Consider the following 15,649-nt stretch of genomic DNA (forward strand, 5'->3'; position numbering starts at 1 on the left):
TCATTCAGAACCTTTTGGAGTCTCAACTGTCTTCTTTTGTGTGTTTCCAGAAATAAAATCAGAGTGGGGGATGGGAGAAGGACTTAAAAACAGCTTAAAGACTACTTCCTGCCATTGTCCTAGCTAAGGATATCAGATAGTATTAGGGTTTGCTCAATTCATTCTCACATCATCTATGATAATGAAGATGGAGTGAGTATGCTTACCATCATTCTGCAAATAGAGACTTGGATCTAGAGAGAATAAAACCATAGAAAGACATCAGTGCATATAACATAGATGAAGGTGAAGCTTCTTTCTCCTCCAGTCTACCCTCTTACCCCACCCTACTTTGTTCCAGGGTAGTAACTAGCTCCCGCTTGCCTTGTTGTGCCAGATGGAGATAACCACCAAAAACTGGTCCAAGAAAAAGGCAAATTTGTAGGGTGAGCCTGATCTTTTGTCCTATCCTGTCCTCCCCAGTTTTCCTCCTTTTGTTCTCCTTGTACCCCCACACCTGGTCTCCACCCCTTCATTTTTCTACCCTCAGTGAATCTCAGGACACATTCCCAGTATCTTGAAATGAATATAGGAACCTCTTGCTATGGCTCAACTTTGATCTCTCTCCTTGTCTCTTCCTCTCTCCCTCAATCCCACCCTCCCCCTCCTCCCTTCGTCTCTCTCTCTCTCTCTCTCTCTCTCTCTCTCTCTCTCTCTCTCTCTCTCTCTCTCTCTCTCTCTCACACACACACACACACACACACACACACACACACACACACACACACACCCTCACAGGAGGATACAGCTGGATTCTCTAAGGTCTTTAAGAGGCCCCATTTATATGATGCAGAATAATTGGTGCCAGAACCTTCAAAGTTCACCCATCCCCCAAAGAATCATTTTCCAATGTAGGGAGTGAACTTCACAGATGACCGTCTACACCATAAACAAGAACTCCTAGGTAGCAAGATAAACATATCTAATTAGAAGAAAATCCTTATTTCATCCAGACAGGTCCCCTGGTCTAATGAGATAGTATAAGAGGCTAACTCAAAGGTATTAATAATGACAAGGTCATGGGCCCAATTTCTTTTTAAACATCTTGTTTCTTCTACTTGTTATCATGATATTGTTAGGAAGACAACAACATACAGAAAAATCACAAAGCATCCTCTAAAACATGAGATAATCAGCAGTATATTTTTAACATTTCCTGTATTCCGCTTGATTGGCAGGAGAAGACTATACATGTATCTATACATGAGGACACTGAATTCTCCACATTTAAGAAAAACATATGAGTTAGCCAGAATTGATCATTTCCCCCACCTAATAATTTCCTGGCCCAAAAGTTCTTTCATGACAAACAGAAGCTAGGTTTTTACAGTCATGTCTTTTTATGATCAGCTTTTTTTCTTCAATTTTTCCCACTCCCCAGATGTTTCCACAAAATGAATGCAAGCAGGAACAACATACCATCCCAGATCCAAATCACTTTTGTTTCACTCAAAAATATAATTTACTATTATTTGCTACCATGCTTCTTCTATCTTCTGTCTTGGCCTGATTCAAATGATTTGGAGTCACCAAAACAGTCTTCCCCTTCTCTCTGAGCTCAGGTTACATTAGGATATACCTATAACTCAAGCTTCACCTACTATGGAACCACAGGTTAACATGGAAAATATCCCTGGGGTGAGAGGCTGAAAAGATTGGCTATATCCCTGAAAGTTACTGTATTTAAGTCATTTTTTAAAGTTTGAATTTGAAGCCTCTTGGTTTCTAGATAGGCACTCTACCATTTGAGCTAAATCCCAGCCCTTTTTTTGTTTTAATTAATTTTTCAGGTAGGATCCAGAGGGGGTTTTTTCTAGACTATGATCCTCCCTATCCCCTAGATACATGCCTCCCTCATAGCTGAGATCACAGATGTGTGCCACCACAGCTGACTTATTGAGATGAGAGTATTGATAACTTTTTGGCTTGGCTGGCCTCAAAACATAATCCTCCCAGTCTCTGTATCCTGAGTAGCTAGGATTACAGGTGAGCCACTACACCAGGCCTTCCCTAATTGCCCCACATTCCTTTAAAAACTCTAGTACTACCAAAAAAACTCAAGATTCTCTGAGTCACAGAGAGTAAATGGGCTTTGGAGCCTACCATTGATTTGCTGTATGATAAACCTGGCAAGCCACTGAATATATCTAAGACCTTGTTCTTCAATCAATAACATTGCATGCAAATGAAACAAATAATCTTCCTTACGCCATATTCAAAATTTCTGGGGCAAAGAGGACCAAGGCTAATATAAAGGAGTGACTACTAGATTGTCATAATACTATGAAAAAGCTGCCCATTTGAACTTTATTTTAGGGCTCTGGAAAGGCAAGTGCTATACCTAGGATTTCAAAAGTAGAGTGACAGAGCAAGAGTTAGAATTCAAGTTTTCCATCAGCCAATCCCATGCTATTTCTAGACCCTTCCATTCCATCCCCACCCAGTATGTGCAGACTAAGAAAGCTATTTTCAGGGAGAAAGCTGTATTGTTCTGATGCACAAAAGGAAACAAAACTAAGGTACAAAAATGTAAAGGGGATTAATAAAATATGCCAAACTCATCTTGCCAAGAAAAAGATATAGGCAAACAACACACTGAAAATTTTTTACTGCTTATATAATAATGTTCCAGCTAACTCAGTTATAGTTGGCTTTTACTATAAAGATCCAGGCTGTTTGGGAAGAATGAGAGAACTGATTTTTACCCCCTGCATATCCAAATACATATAATAATGAGCCTTCATATAATAGGAGCCAAGAGTACATTCAGCATAAAGGGAATCATTAAAAAGCACCCTGCCTCTCCACATGAGGCACTTCCTTAACAGCTTGGCCCAGGAAACCCTCATCTATCCTCAAATAATCCCCCAGCCAGACCACAAATTGCTGGCTTCCCCATACTTAGTAACATCCCCTGCCATGCTCCTGTGGGCTCACAAAATAATCCAGGACCACAGCAGCAAGCACTGTTAGAGGTGCCTGGCAGGTTGCTTCAGCCCTGGGCAGAGTTGAAAAATGACCTCTCAAGGCAGGTTGTTTAAGTCCACTGTGGAAATTTTGTGGAAAAGGGAGGAACTGTCAGACCATGGAGGGCTAGACATTCCATTGTGACCTTGGTAGAAAGACAGAAGGGAGAAGTGGCCTTTGGTTAGCAGAAATTCCTCAGGGCTTGGATTCCCACCCTCCTACTCTAAAGAGGTTCTTAAAGGTGTTTTATTTGTTTGTTTTTAAAGAGAATGCTGGAGGGAGAGTGCCTTGGGCAGAGGTGTGATGGTGGCTGACAAAGAGGTCTCAGGCTAAAGGAAAGGGATGATGGATGAAGATCTGGACAGCCTTGGAGAGGTGTAACGATTTCAGGGGTCCCTGCCAGCGTCCCCCCCAAAAAAATGTTGCCTCATCATTCACAGACCGTTCAGGCTCATTGTTATACCCAATCACAGCACTGCACAGTTGCCCCAAATTAGAAAGGCCACCCCTCACTACACAAGTCAACAAGCAGCTCAGTGAGTGGGTGTGTAGGCTGGGGGATTTGCCAAATTTCTGCTGTGACGTGAATATTCACACACACACACACACACACACACACACACACACACAAAATCGAGCCACATTTATCTCCCATCTCCATCGACATGTATACTGTGAACTATATTTGAACGGATTGAGGGGGGAAACAAAACCAAACAAAAGTGGACTAATGCTCGTGAAGTTCTCTTCACTTGGCAATCTGGCAGTGCCTCAAGGTGAGTCGCCCCAGTAAGTACCCCAGCTGTCCTCATCCCTATTTGGGGCGGCTCGCTATGGAGGTTCCAGAGCACCTCTAGTACAACTTCACAACTTTAGCTTCCAGCTGATCAGGAAAATCCCCTAAACTAAATCAACCCTGGCGGTGGCGGCGGCAACGGCAGCAGCGACTTCAGCACAGCTGCACTGCATGGCGCAAAAAGTTCCTCTCAATCGGGCAGGAAATCTCGCAGGCGCCGGCGCCGGAGTCGGGGCAGGACTCGGGCGTGAGCTGGAAGAGGCCGAGCCGAACTCACAAGAGCAACGCCCGCCCGCCTACCCGCCTGCCGGCTGGGAGAACTAAACGGACGTGTGCGAGTTGGGCTGTGGGAAGTAAGGCTGATGAAAGCCACCAATGCCTCTCTCCATTCCCACACCGGCCCCCAGCCCTGTAACCTGCCCCGCGCGGGACGGTCGCCTAGAGAGCTCAAAGAACTGCCAAGCCTCGTTGTCAGTGCCTTCAGCCCCTCACTGTCCCGCCAAGGAGGTGGGGGGGGGCTTCACAGAGAAACCCCCAACAGCCGCCATTTCCTCCAGCCTAAAATTGAGGTGAGTGGCCTCCCTTATGTGAGGGTGCAAAGGCTGAGCCTTGGGGACGGTGCCTGCACTCAAGGCTCTAAAATCGCAGCCAACCCTGTTAGCCACTCAAACCCCAGCCATTCGGAGGGGGGGGGGGGGGGATGGCTGTGCCTGTGCTGTTGGCAAGATCTCCCCTTAGCGGCTGCTCAGACCCCTTGTGGGGGCTTCTCCCCCTCACAGTCCAGGCCAAGTTTCTGATCGGATACCATACAGTCCATTCAAAGTTTGGACACCTCAGGACCGAGTCGTCAGTCCCTTACCTTAGACACTGTGAGCGGTTCGCAGTGCTCCAGACCCCCCTTCAGGGTGAAGCCCCAAGGCGCCCCTCCTTGCAACTGCACCGGGACGTACTGGAAAGACCCAGGCCGGTTCTCCATCCTCAGCCTGGGCTCGGCTCGGCTGGGCTCCGGCGCCTTCGCCGCCACCAGGCTCCTTTTCCGCAGGGGCTACGTAGCCTCCGCCCCCAGTGGCTCCGCCACCATCGTCCTCCAGCGCTGCGCCACCCCGCGCCGCGCCGCGCCGCTCCGCCTCCTCTCCCGGCTGGAGTCGCTCGGGCAGCGAGCGAGCGCAAGGAGGAAATGACACGGAGTTGGAGAAAGGGGGAGGGGGGAGAAAAAGGAGAAGGAGGGGGAAAAGAAAAGAAAAGAAAAGAGAGGCGGAGGGTTAGCCCATAATGGACAAGAAAACGGAGCAATGGGGAGGGGCAGTGAGTGAGACCTCGCCTATAGGATCGCTGAGGAGTGGGAGCAAGGCGAGGCCTCTCACATCAATTGTTACATTGTTTCATTCAAGCAGCCCCCCCCCTCCGCTCCTTCTCTTTGGTCCTGCTCTTTACTGCCTGGCTCCCCGCCCCTCCCAGCAGCGGTGAGGCAAGCTGAGGTGAAAGTCGTTTGTGTAGATGGCCCGCGTGGCTGAGTGGGCTTTCCTTATTGCCTTCATGTTTCTCTGACTTGCCTTTTTCTTCTGCAGGTCTTTAGAACCGGGTCCTGGGAGGATTATGAGGCTGCTAATCTGCGGACCTTGCCTAGAGGGGTGGAAAGAAAAGTAAGCAGGCCAGCAAACACAGTGGGGCTGTGTGTGTGCAGGCTGCTCTATGTGTACGCGCTAGGTGTGTGGGGTCATTAAGAAATCTTGCCCAGGAGAAGAGTTTAAATAAAGGAGCACTTTGAGGATGCCCCCTGCCCCGGACTCAGCCACACCCTAGCTCACCATCTATGGGTGGCACTGTGTTTTTGCATATTCCACTAGATCTGGTGCTCCTGGCACTGCCTTGCACTTGCCCCATGGAGATGACCATGCCAGGGATGGAAAACTTTATGACTAGCAATATTGTCTCTAACCAAACACACAAGAAAGAGCATCCACTGATAAGGTGGCCAATTAATCATGTTGTGCATTTGGGAAGAATCAGCTTTTAAGACTGAGTGTGGAACATCTCTGATCATCTATTCTTGCTTGAACCTCTTTTTCCCCCCTCACAGGCTTTTCCAACAGACCAAACGGCCACAAGAACGATCCTGAGAAGTCCATTTTCTACTACATCTAATGCTGACTTCTAACCTTGACCTGATAAAGTTATCTTCACTCTCTGGATTTTTTTTTTCCTGTAGCCACAAGTGGATAGAGCATTTTAAAAGAGCCTCACACTTGCAGGGAAAGTTTTGACAAGCCAGTGGTGATTCAACAAGGCATTCTCCACTCTTGCTTCTACAGTCTCTTTCCTCATTCTACTGTAACTTGTTCCTCCTAACAAACATACTGTGGCCTGTCTTCCATGGCCAGCTTATGGCAGTCGAGCTTTCCATTCTCCACTCCCGCTTCCTCACCTGTCACTTCCTCTTTCACAAACTGCTGCTCTGCCCTGCTCCAGCAAGCTGGGGAAAACTCTCTCCCATGTGGTTCCTCCATGCCATCCATTCTTTCTTCTCAGTCCACTGGACTCCCCTGACTTGTATGGTGCTGAGGACTTTCCTTTAAAACAATGGCAGTTTGGGTATTTATAGCCTACTTTAGAAAAAATAGTCACTAGAAATGATTCACATAGAAGAATTCCCTTGAACTTTTAGACATTTAAGTCTATAAAAATGATCTAGATCATATTGGGTTGCACTTTCCATACTACAAAGCAGAACATTTGAGAAAATGACATCTAAAATTATTGACTCCTATTTCTCTCTCTCCCCCTCCCCTTTTCTCCCCCCTACCCTCTCCTGTAGGGCCTATGCTCATATCAAGAAAGTACACTGAGTGACATCCCCAGCTCCTCATAGTAGATGTTTTTTGGTGTTAGTGAAACACTTTGTTGATACTTTTATTTCTGGTGCTGCTAGAGATTGAGCCCTGAGCCCCTTGCATGATAGGCAAAGAGTCTACAGCTGAGCTACTTCCCTGGCCCCAACTTGTCAATTCTTAATTGCATATCAGCTTGTGGACTATCTCACCTTAAAACAGCATTTTTTTTCCTTCTGGGAAAAAATATATATGATTGTCACTCGGTAGAAGTTAACATGTTTCAGACCCAGCACATTGAAATCTGTAAAGTTCATTTTACAGGGTATGTGGTCATCACTCAAGGACTACTAGAATTATGTGTCTAGACTAGAGGAAAGAGAGTTGAAAGCAGGAGCCACATCAGAGCCCTGGCCTTGTCACTAACTAGATGGGTGACCTTGGGCAAATCACTGAGCTAACTCTTTTCAGCCTTATTTTCTTTGTCTGTAAACCTTAACTAACAAGCTCTGACTTTCCTACCTCCCAGGCCCATTGAGAGACTAAGAGGTGAAATAATACATATGAAAACACTTTGGTAAAGAAAAAAGTAAAATTCTTCCCAAACTTATTATGAAAGCAGGCACACTGAGTTTAGCCTTTAACCAACAACCCCTTGCAGTCCAAGCCTCCCTCCACAGTACTATCTTGTTTGGCTCTTTACCTTCTGTTCATCATTATGGGAAAAGAATATAAATTGCCTGGCCCCTTGTGCAAACAGCACATAAATAGTAGATATTTTGTACATAAGATAGCAAGGTCATCCTGCTGCTAGCAGGAATCTCATCCTTCTTTGAAAGTATAGTTAAGGTACCACAGTGGAGTAGTGCAAAGAAAACAAGAGTTCTGAGAAGGACCTGATATACCTGGTTTGATACTTTTGTTGTGTGCCAGTCCTGGAACTTGAACTCAGGGCCTTTCACAGTCACTTAGCTTTTTCATACTTGGCTAGTGCTCTACCACTTGAGCCACACTTCTACTTCTGGCTTTTTAGTGGTTACATAGACATAAGAGTCTCTCAGATTTTACTGCTTGGGCTGGCTTTGAATTGGGATCTTCAGATCTCAGCTTCCTAAGCAGCTAGGATTACAGTTGTGAGCCACCAGGACCTAGTTTGATTTTTTGAGACAATCTCATCATATAGCACAGATTGGCCTCAAACTCATGATTCTCTTACCTTAGGCTCTTGAACACTTAAGTTTATAGGCATGTACCACCAAGCCTAATTTGAGATACTTGGATTATAACCTGATTCTGCCATTAATTATCTGTGTGATTTTGACCAGCTCACTCCTTTCCTCTGTAAGTTGAAGGGATGAGCTTCATGATTTCCTAAGTTTCTCTTGTTTGCAAATTCTATGACTACTTCCTGGCAAGTATCTAAACATACTATGTACTTACAAACAGGTTTGATGACAGAGATGAACCAAATAGGATTAAAGCAGTAGAGAATGCTCAGCTGGTATATTTCTCCTGGATGCGCATGCACACCAGAGCCATCAGATGGATAATAACTTCATTTTCAAGTATGTTAAATTGCCTGTGTGAGAAAGGTGCAGAGTTCAGTGGGCAGGTAGAAATCACATATCAACAGAGTGGCTGCTGATTGAAAATAGATGTTGTCATTATGGTTGAAGTCACTTAGAGCACATAATTTCACTCAGGAAACCAAACTGAGAAGCAAAAAGAGATCTAGGTGGACTTCTAGAGTGTGCTAATATTTAAAGTATTATGAAATATCTAAAGTCTCTTGAAGGAGCTAGGGTTGAGCTCAGTGGTAGAATGCTTATCTAGCTTATAGAAGGCTCTGGGTTCAATCCCCAGCACCGTAAGAAAACAAAGATTAAATAAATAAATAAATAAAAATAAAGACAAATAACAAAGGGTCTAGAAGGAAGCATCTAGAGGAAGTGGGAAAGCAGAAATCAGCAGAATTGTGGAGAAAGAACACTGGGCTGGATATTTACATTACTGTAAAAATTCTTCTAAAGAATCTTTCCTTAGGTTGGGAGCCAGTGACTCATGCCTGTAATCCTAGCTACTCAGGAGGCTGAGATCTGAGGATCAAAGTTCAATGCCATCCTGGGCAGGAAAGCCCTTGAAAATCTTACCTCCAATTAACCAGCAGAAGACCAGAAGTGGCATTGTGGCTCAAGGTGGTAGAGCTGTAGTCTTGAGTGGAAAACCTCAGGGATAGCTTGTAAGCCCTGACCTCAAAGCCCACAACTGACAAAAAACATAATCTTTCCTTCATTAAGAAAAAAAATCACCCTATTCACTAGTGTATCTTTTCAGGAGGAAGAAGCCTGAAATAAAGACTTTATGAACTTTAAAAGAGAACTCCATAACTTAGTACATTGGAACATGCCAGCATTTGGAATGATGAGACAGGAGAATCATGAGTTCAAGGCCAGCCTGGGCTACATTGTGAAGCCCTTCCTCAAACAAACCAAACCAAAAAAAAAATAAATAAAATATAAAAGAAAAAAAATAACCCTTCTTATTATGAATTTGGACTGTTTTCTTCACAGTGCCCTGATTTTCTTTCTAAACCAAGGGCCTTTTTGAGATTCCAGAGAAAGCTATCTACTCTCTTCCCTAAAAGCTAGCTACATGGGAGATTTCGCTCAGTGGTAGAGCACTTGCCTAGCATTCCTGAGGTCTTGGTTCCATCCCCCGCACTGCACTGCAAATAAGAAAAGAACTAGAAAAAAGAGGTGTACATCAACACACAATGGTGTATACAGTTTGGGCTGAGACTTAGAGACCCTAGCTTACAATCTTGTTTTAATTTTTAAGAAGCAAGTTAAGTTTGGTTTTTTTGTTGCTGTTGTTTCTATCTTTTGGTGTCATTTCTGGGGCTTAAACTCAGGGCTTAAGTTCTGTCCCCCAGCTCTTTTGCTTAAGACTAGTACTCTACCACTTGAGCCATAGCTCCACTTCAGACATTTTTGGTGTTTAATTGGAGATTAGATTCACAGACTTTCCTGCCTAGCTGGCTTTGAACCATGATCCTCAGATCTCAGCCTCCTAAGAAGCTAGTAACTACAGGTATGAGCCACCAGCACCCAGCAAGATATGTTCTTCTTGTGTGGTAGAATCATAATATGAAATCTACCCTCATAATAAAATTTTCAGTGTACATACACTACACTCTTGTTAACTACAACTTTTTGTCAGTCATGGGGCTTGAACTCAGGACTATGGGTACTGTCTCTGAGCTATATTTGTTCAAGGCTAGTGCCTATTTTGAGCCACAAGACCACTTCCTGTTTTGTGGTAGTTAATTGGAGTCTCACAGACTGTCCTGCCCCTTGTTAACTATTTATATGTAGTTATGCAGCAGGTCTCTAGAACTTTTCTTCTTGCAAGGCTGAAGCTCAATACTCATTAAAACAGTAACTCTTGGGCTGGGACTGTGGTTTATGGTAGAGTGCTTGCCTAGCATACATGAAGCCCTGGGTTTGATTCCTCAGTACCACATAACCAGAAAAGGCTGGGAAGTGTTGCTGTGTCTCAAGTGGTAGAGTTCTAGCCTTGAACAAAAGAAGCTCAGAGACAGTGCCCAGGCCCTGAGTTCAAGCCCCAGGACTAGCAAAAAAAAAGTTCTTCTTTATTAAGGCTGAATAATATTCCAGTGTGTATGTGAGTGTGTGTATAAGGCCTTATCCAACACAAGTCTCCTATTTTTATTCTTCTTTTTCAAGATTTTTGACTTTTTATTTTTTTGTCAGTGAACACTTAGGTTTTTGCCAGTTTTACTGGGCTTATCAATGACAAAAAGTCTATATATTTAAGATACACAACACGTGCCAAATATGGTAGCATATATTTGTAATCTCAGTACTTAGGACACTGAGCCAAGGACCAGCCTGGGCTGGTCTCATGAGCATACTTACATGAGCAAGTTTCTCTTTCTTTCTCTCTCTCTCTCTCTCTCAAAAAAGAGATATACATGATGATTTATATATGTATGCACTGAGACAATTGATTCCAACAATCAAGTTAACGTATCCATACCCACTATCTCAAATAGGTAACCTTTGTGTATTATGTGTGTGTGTGTGTGTGTGTGTATGTTTATGCTTGTGCATGTTAAGAACAAGATCTATTGTTGCAATAACTTCAATAATATAATATGGTATAATGGTATAATTAACTACAGTCACAATGTTGTACATTAGATCTTAAAGTTGGTACCCTTTTACTAATACCACCCCATCCCTGCCTCAGGCCCTAGCACCCATAGTTTGTACTCTCAATTATTTTAAATTATTCCTAGAAGTTATAGGTGATATTTATCTTGTTTTAAGTAAGTTTTTATTATGAAAATACTGTATAGAGGGGTTACAGTTACATGAGCAAGGTAATGAGTACATTTCCTATCAAACACTGTTGCCTCCTCCTTTGTTTTTCCCCTACCAGCCCTTCCCTCCCACCTCCACAACTACACTCCCCCTCCTGCCTAAATTGTAAAGTTTGTTTTTCAACATAGTGTCTTGTACATCTCATTGTTACAATGGATCAACCTGTATCCCTATTGAAACATTTTGTTTTTTCCCCTTCCCATCCCCAAATTAGGCAAACATCAAATACAGTGAAAACAGGGGTTATACCCCAAGATAGGGACACAAGTGGTTTTTTCCTTTCTTGCTATTGATGTATTTATAATGTACCATGTGATATTTATCTTTTTGTGCCTTGTTTATTTCACTTAGCATAATGTGCTTTAGATTCACCCACATTTTCCCATCAGTTTATATATGTCTTTATGTCAGTACCAAACTTTTCTGATTACTGCAGCATTATAATATATTTTAAAGTCAAGATCTGTAAGGCTTGGGGGTGGGGAGTAGGCGGAGGGATAGGGGGAGAAAAATGAGGGAGGGGGTAACAATGTTCAACAAGAAATGCACTCATTACCTTACATATATAACTGTAGCCCCTCTATACATCACCTTTACAACAAAATGAGATTAAAAAAAAAAGATCTGTAAGGCCTCCATTTTATTTTTCTTAAGAATTTTTTTTTTGGTATTTGGAGTACTTTGAGTATTATGTGAATTTTTGGAGTTATATTCTTTTTTAAAAATACCATTGAAATTCTGATAGGGATTGCATTGTCTCTGCAGAGAATTCTGGGTATGCACTTACATAACATTTGTTCTTTTAAAAAATGTCCATATTTACTTTGAAATAATAGTTGGGCACATTGGAGATAGTCTATAGTTCTACTCCTCAGGGGGCTGAGGCAGGAAGTTCATGAGTTTGAAACTAGCTTATTCAACATAGGCAATATAGCAAGGTCATGTCTCAAAAAAAGAAGAAAGGGAAGGAGAAAAGAAGCATTAAATTTGATCTAGATCTGATAGTAAGGGTGAGAGTAGCTCAGTGCTAGTGCACATTCCTAGCATGTGCAAGGTTTGATTCCCCAGCCCCACCACAAACAAAATGGAAAAAATACTAGGCAAGGAGGGTAGAAAAGCATCCTCTGATAACCTTAGTAATTATGTTTCAGCCTGTCATTTTTCCTCTTTTGTAGGGTCCTCCGTTTCTCTCTGCTGTTTCCATTTGGAAGGATTTCTGCTAAAATAGCTCTCAAGTTCTCTTTCTCTTTTATCAAGTAATGAGAGAGTTAGTCAGTCTTTATAGCTAAGTAGGGGACCATTTTGAAAACTGTAAAGATCAACTTTCTATTCCCTATTGTCTAACACAGATTTTAATGGGGATAAATGGACATTTTAATGTCTATCTCCTTCCTGTGTCAGTGAATTGATTTCTGAACTTGTAAGTAGAATGGAAGGGTTTACACTTACCAGTACCCCCACGTATAACTACCCACCATATTTTTACTCGGTCTATATGTCTTTCTGTCTATTTACCTCTTCCATATTTTCTCCTGAGCATCACTGTGGCCTGTTTCTGAATGTTCCTCTGGTTGCCTAGATGTCTCCTCTATGTATACACATCTGTGCCAATGAGGCTCAAGCTCCACGTGATCCTAAGGGGGACAAAATGGAAAAAAGAATGAAGGTATGTTCCTTGAATCTGAATTTGACAGCCACCTTCCCATAATTCCACATTTTTAATCCTTCTCAGTTAAAAGAAGGCTTTAGCTGCAAAGACCCATTCTTCTCTTTGTCTTCTTTTCTAAGGCCAAAGACTTCCTTCTCTTCATCCATGTCCTAGCAGTATCAAAAGAGAACAGCCAGTGCTTCAGAATCCCTTTCTTTACTGGCTCAGAAATTGTTTACAGATTGTTTATGTACCAGGAAGTTCTCATTTTTCATAGGCAAATTATCCTTCAGAGAGAAATCCAACCTGTGTTTTGTGATTGTTATCTTGTGACCTGTGGCACATGCTTCTACAATACTTGGTGAATTTTATCAAGTCACCTTCTCAATTCCATCACATAATTCAAAAATATAAAAATCAGAATTATAATCACTACTTGGAGGTGAAACCAAAGGTATGTACCATTTTGCTAATCATCCCTCCAACACCTAAAATTTCCTTAGCAATTCTACTATTGGCCCTTAGGTAAAAAGGTTATCCAGACAACGTTTTTTTGCCAGCTATGGCTTGAACTTAAGACCTCGAGCTCTTGCTAGCTCACTTTCTCACAGCTAGAACTCTACCACTTGAGCCCTGCCTTCAGCCTGGTGTTTTGCTAGTCATTTTGGAGATGAAGTCTTCTGGACTTCTGGGCTAGCTTCAAACCACAACCTTTTGATCTCATACTCCTGAGTAGCTAGGATTACAGGCATGTGCTCTTCTTCAGAAACCCACTCCCTTTTTTAGTGAAACAGATTTGATCAGAAATGGAAAGGGTTTTGTATCATTGATGGTGGAACTCAGGGCCTGATACACGTTAGGCAAGCTTTGCGCTACAGCTCAATGCAAAAGATACTTGTTTTTTACTCTCACCAGCTTGATCTGACTATTCTACTTGGTTTTCTTTCTCCATTTATCTCACCCTCCAAAACAATTACCCTTACTCTACTGGAGGTTTCTCACGGGGGAGAGATCTGGGACAACGATAATTACCTGTGCAGAGGGAAGAGTCTGAGGTGGCAGGTATTATTCATATACAGATAACATGAAAGGAGCAAAAATCTCCTCTTTCTCAACTACTAAGAATCTAAGACTGAGGTTGGTAGGATGGGGAGGTGTGGCAAAGGACCTTTTTTAAGTAGACCATCCAACCAAAGAGAGCTTATCTAATTCCTGAGGAATTTTGCCCTAAGGGAAGTTAGTTGAGGTGTGTTTCTTTTGACTTGTAACTGTAGCCTAGGCACTATTCTAGTTAAATAAATCCTTGTAAGTACATGCTAATGGAGAAATGTGGTAGCTTTATTTATTTATTTTTGCTAGTTCTGGGGCTTGACTTCAGGGCCTGAGCACTGTCTCTGAGCTTCTTTTGTTCAAGGCTAGCACTCTACTACTTGAGCCACAGTGCCATTTCCAGCCTTTTTTGTTTATGTGGCACTGAGGAATTGAACCCAGGGCTTCATACATACTAGGCAAGCACTCTGCCACTAAGCCACATTCCCAGCCCCCTGGTAGTTTTATAAAAAGTAACTTTACTGCTAATAACTTGCAGCCAGGCACAGGTGGGGTCAAGCCTGCAATCCTTGTCTACTCAGGCATCTGAGATGTGAGGGTCAAGTTTTGCCAGAAAGTCTGAGATTCTTATCTCCAATTAAACACCAAAAAGCTGGAAATGAAGCTGTGGCCCAAGTGGAAGAGCTAGCCTTGAGCAAAAAAGCTCAAGGACAGCACCTAAGACCAGAGTTCAAGCCCTGAGACTGGCACAAAAAAATAAACCTTCTAGATTATTTTAGGATTCTAAACATTTAGAGAAACATCACTTGCCTTATGGAATCCCAGGATCCACTGTTTGGTGTTGGGTGTAAGACTGTATATTCAAAGCATCCTCTTCCCCTAAACTGAAAAATCTAGGCTCTGACTTTCAATCTCTATCTCTCAATCTGTCTGTATTTCCTGTATTTCCATCTCTATCTCTGTGTGTGTGTGGTGTGTGTGTGTGTGTGTGTGTGTGTGTGTGTGTGTGTGTATGTGTGTGTGTGTGAGAGAGAGAGAGAGAGACAGACAGACAGACAGACAGACAGAGACAGAGAGAGACAGAGAGACAGAGAGAAACAGGCCTAGGCTGCCAACTGTGGTGGTTGGGGGCTCTCAGATAAAGCCTCTTGGAGCTAGCACTGGTTTGTTTGTGCTCTAAACTCACACAGAATTGGAAACCCTCCATTTGCCCTCAGGGACGTCAATCATTTAGTCCAAACTCGGCTGACCTGTGATAAATATTTGCCATTGCTCTACATTAGTTTCAGTCAGTGAGGGAAGACTTCTTTCCTCATATTAAGCATGTGAAAATTAGATGAAGTGTCAGGATCCATCTGCGGGCTTTAAGATAGTCTCTTCCTGGTACCCAGCTCAAGTAGAGATTACCCAATGGTTTGATCTGTGTGCTCACTAATTTACTCTGCTTCTCAGATGCTCTTTACTGTTTAACATTCATTCATAAAATAAATTGTTGGTGCATATTAACCCTTCACTGTAACTCCTCTAGCCACAAAAAGAAAAAAGTCATATCTACATATCTATCTATCTATCTATCATTAAACAATTTCCCTTTCATATTTTCATTACTTGCTCTCCAATAGTGTTAGAGAAGTTACACTAGCTCACTGGGCATTTGAGTACAACATACTCATTTGGTGAAGCTGAGAAATATTGATAACAGTCAAAAGAACTAATTGTGTTGTCAATGGCACACACACACACACACACACACACACACACACACACACACACACACAGTAAGAAATAGGAAGTGCAGTTGGGCACAGTGGTTCTCTCTTTGGTCCCAGATACTCAGGAAGCTGGAACAGGAGAATTCCTTAAGCTCAAAAGTTCAAGACCGGTCTGTGCAACATAGAGAAGCCTTGTCTCAATG

General features: G+C 42.8%; 1 protein-coding gene across 1 annotated transcript in view; it reads right to left on the bottom strand.

Moving 5' to 3' along the window:
* Shroom4 (shroom family member 4) overlaps positions 1-4,860 on the bottom strand; it is a 216,970-nt gene extending 212,110 nt beyond the window's left edge. Inside the window, exon 1 of the mRNA XM_070025724.1 lies at positions 4,662-4,860. Within this exon, the coding sequence (XP_069881825.1) occupies positions 4,662-4,778 (117 nt within the window). The 5' untranslated portion in view covers positions 4,779-4,860. The remainder of the gene's footprint in view (positions 1-4,661) is intronic.
* Between the last annotated feature and the right edge of the window lie 10,789 nt (positions 4,861-15,649).

The sequence above is a fragment of the Dipodomys merriami genome, unplaced genomic scaffold (assembly GCF_024711535.1).
Source record: "Dipodomys merriami isolate MVZ:Mamm:240054 unplaced genomic scaffold, mDipMer1.0.p SCAF_171, whole genome shotgun sequence".
NCBI classification, from domain to species: Eukaryota; Metazoa; Chordata; class Mammalia; order Rodentia; family Heteromyidae; genus Dipodomys; species Dipodomys merriami.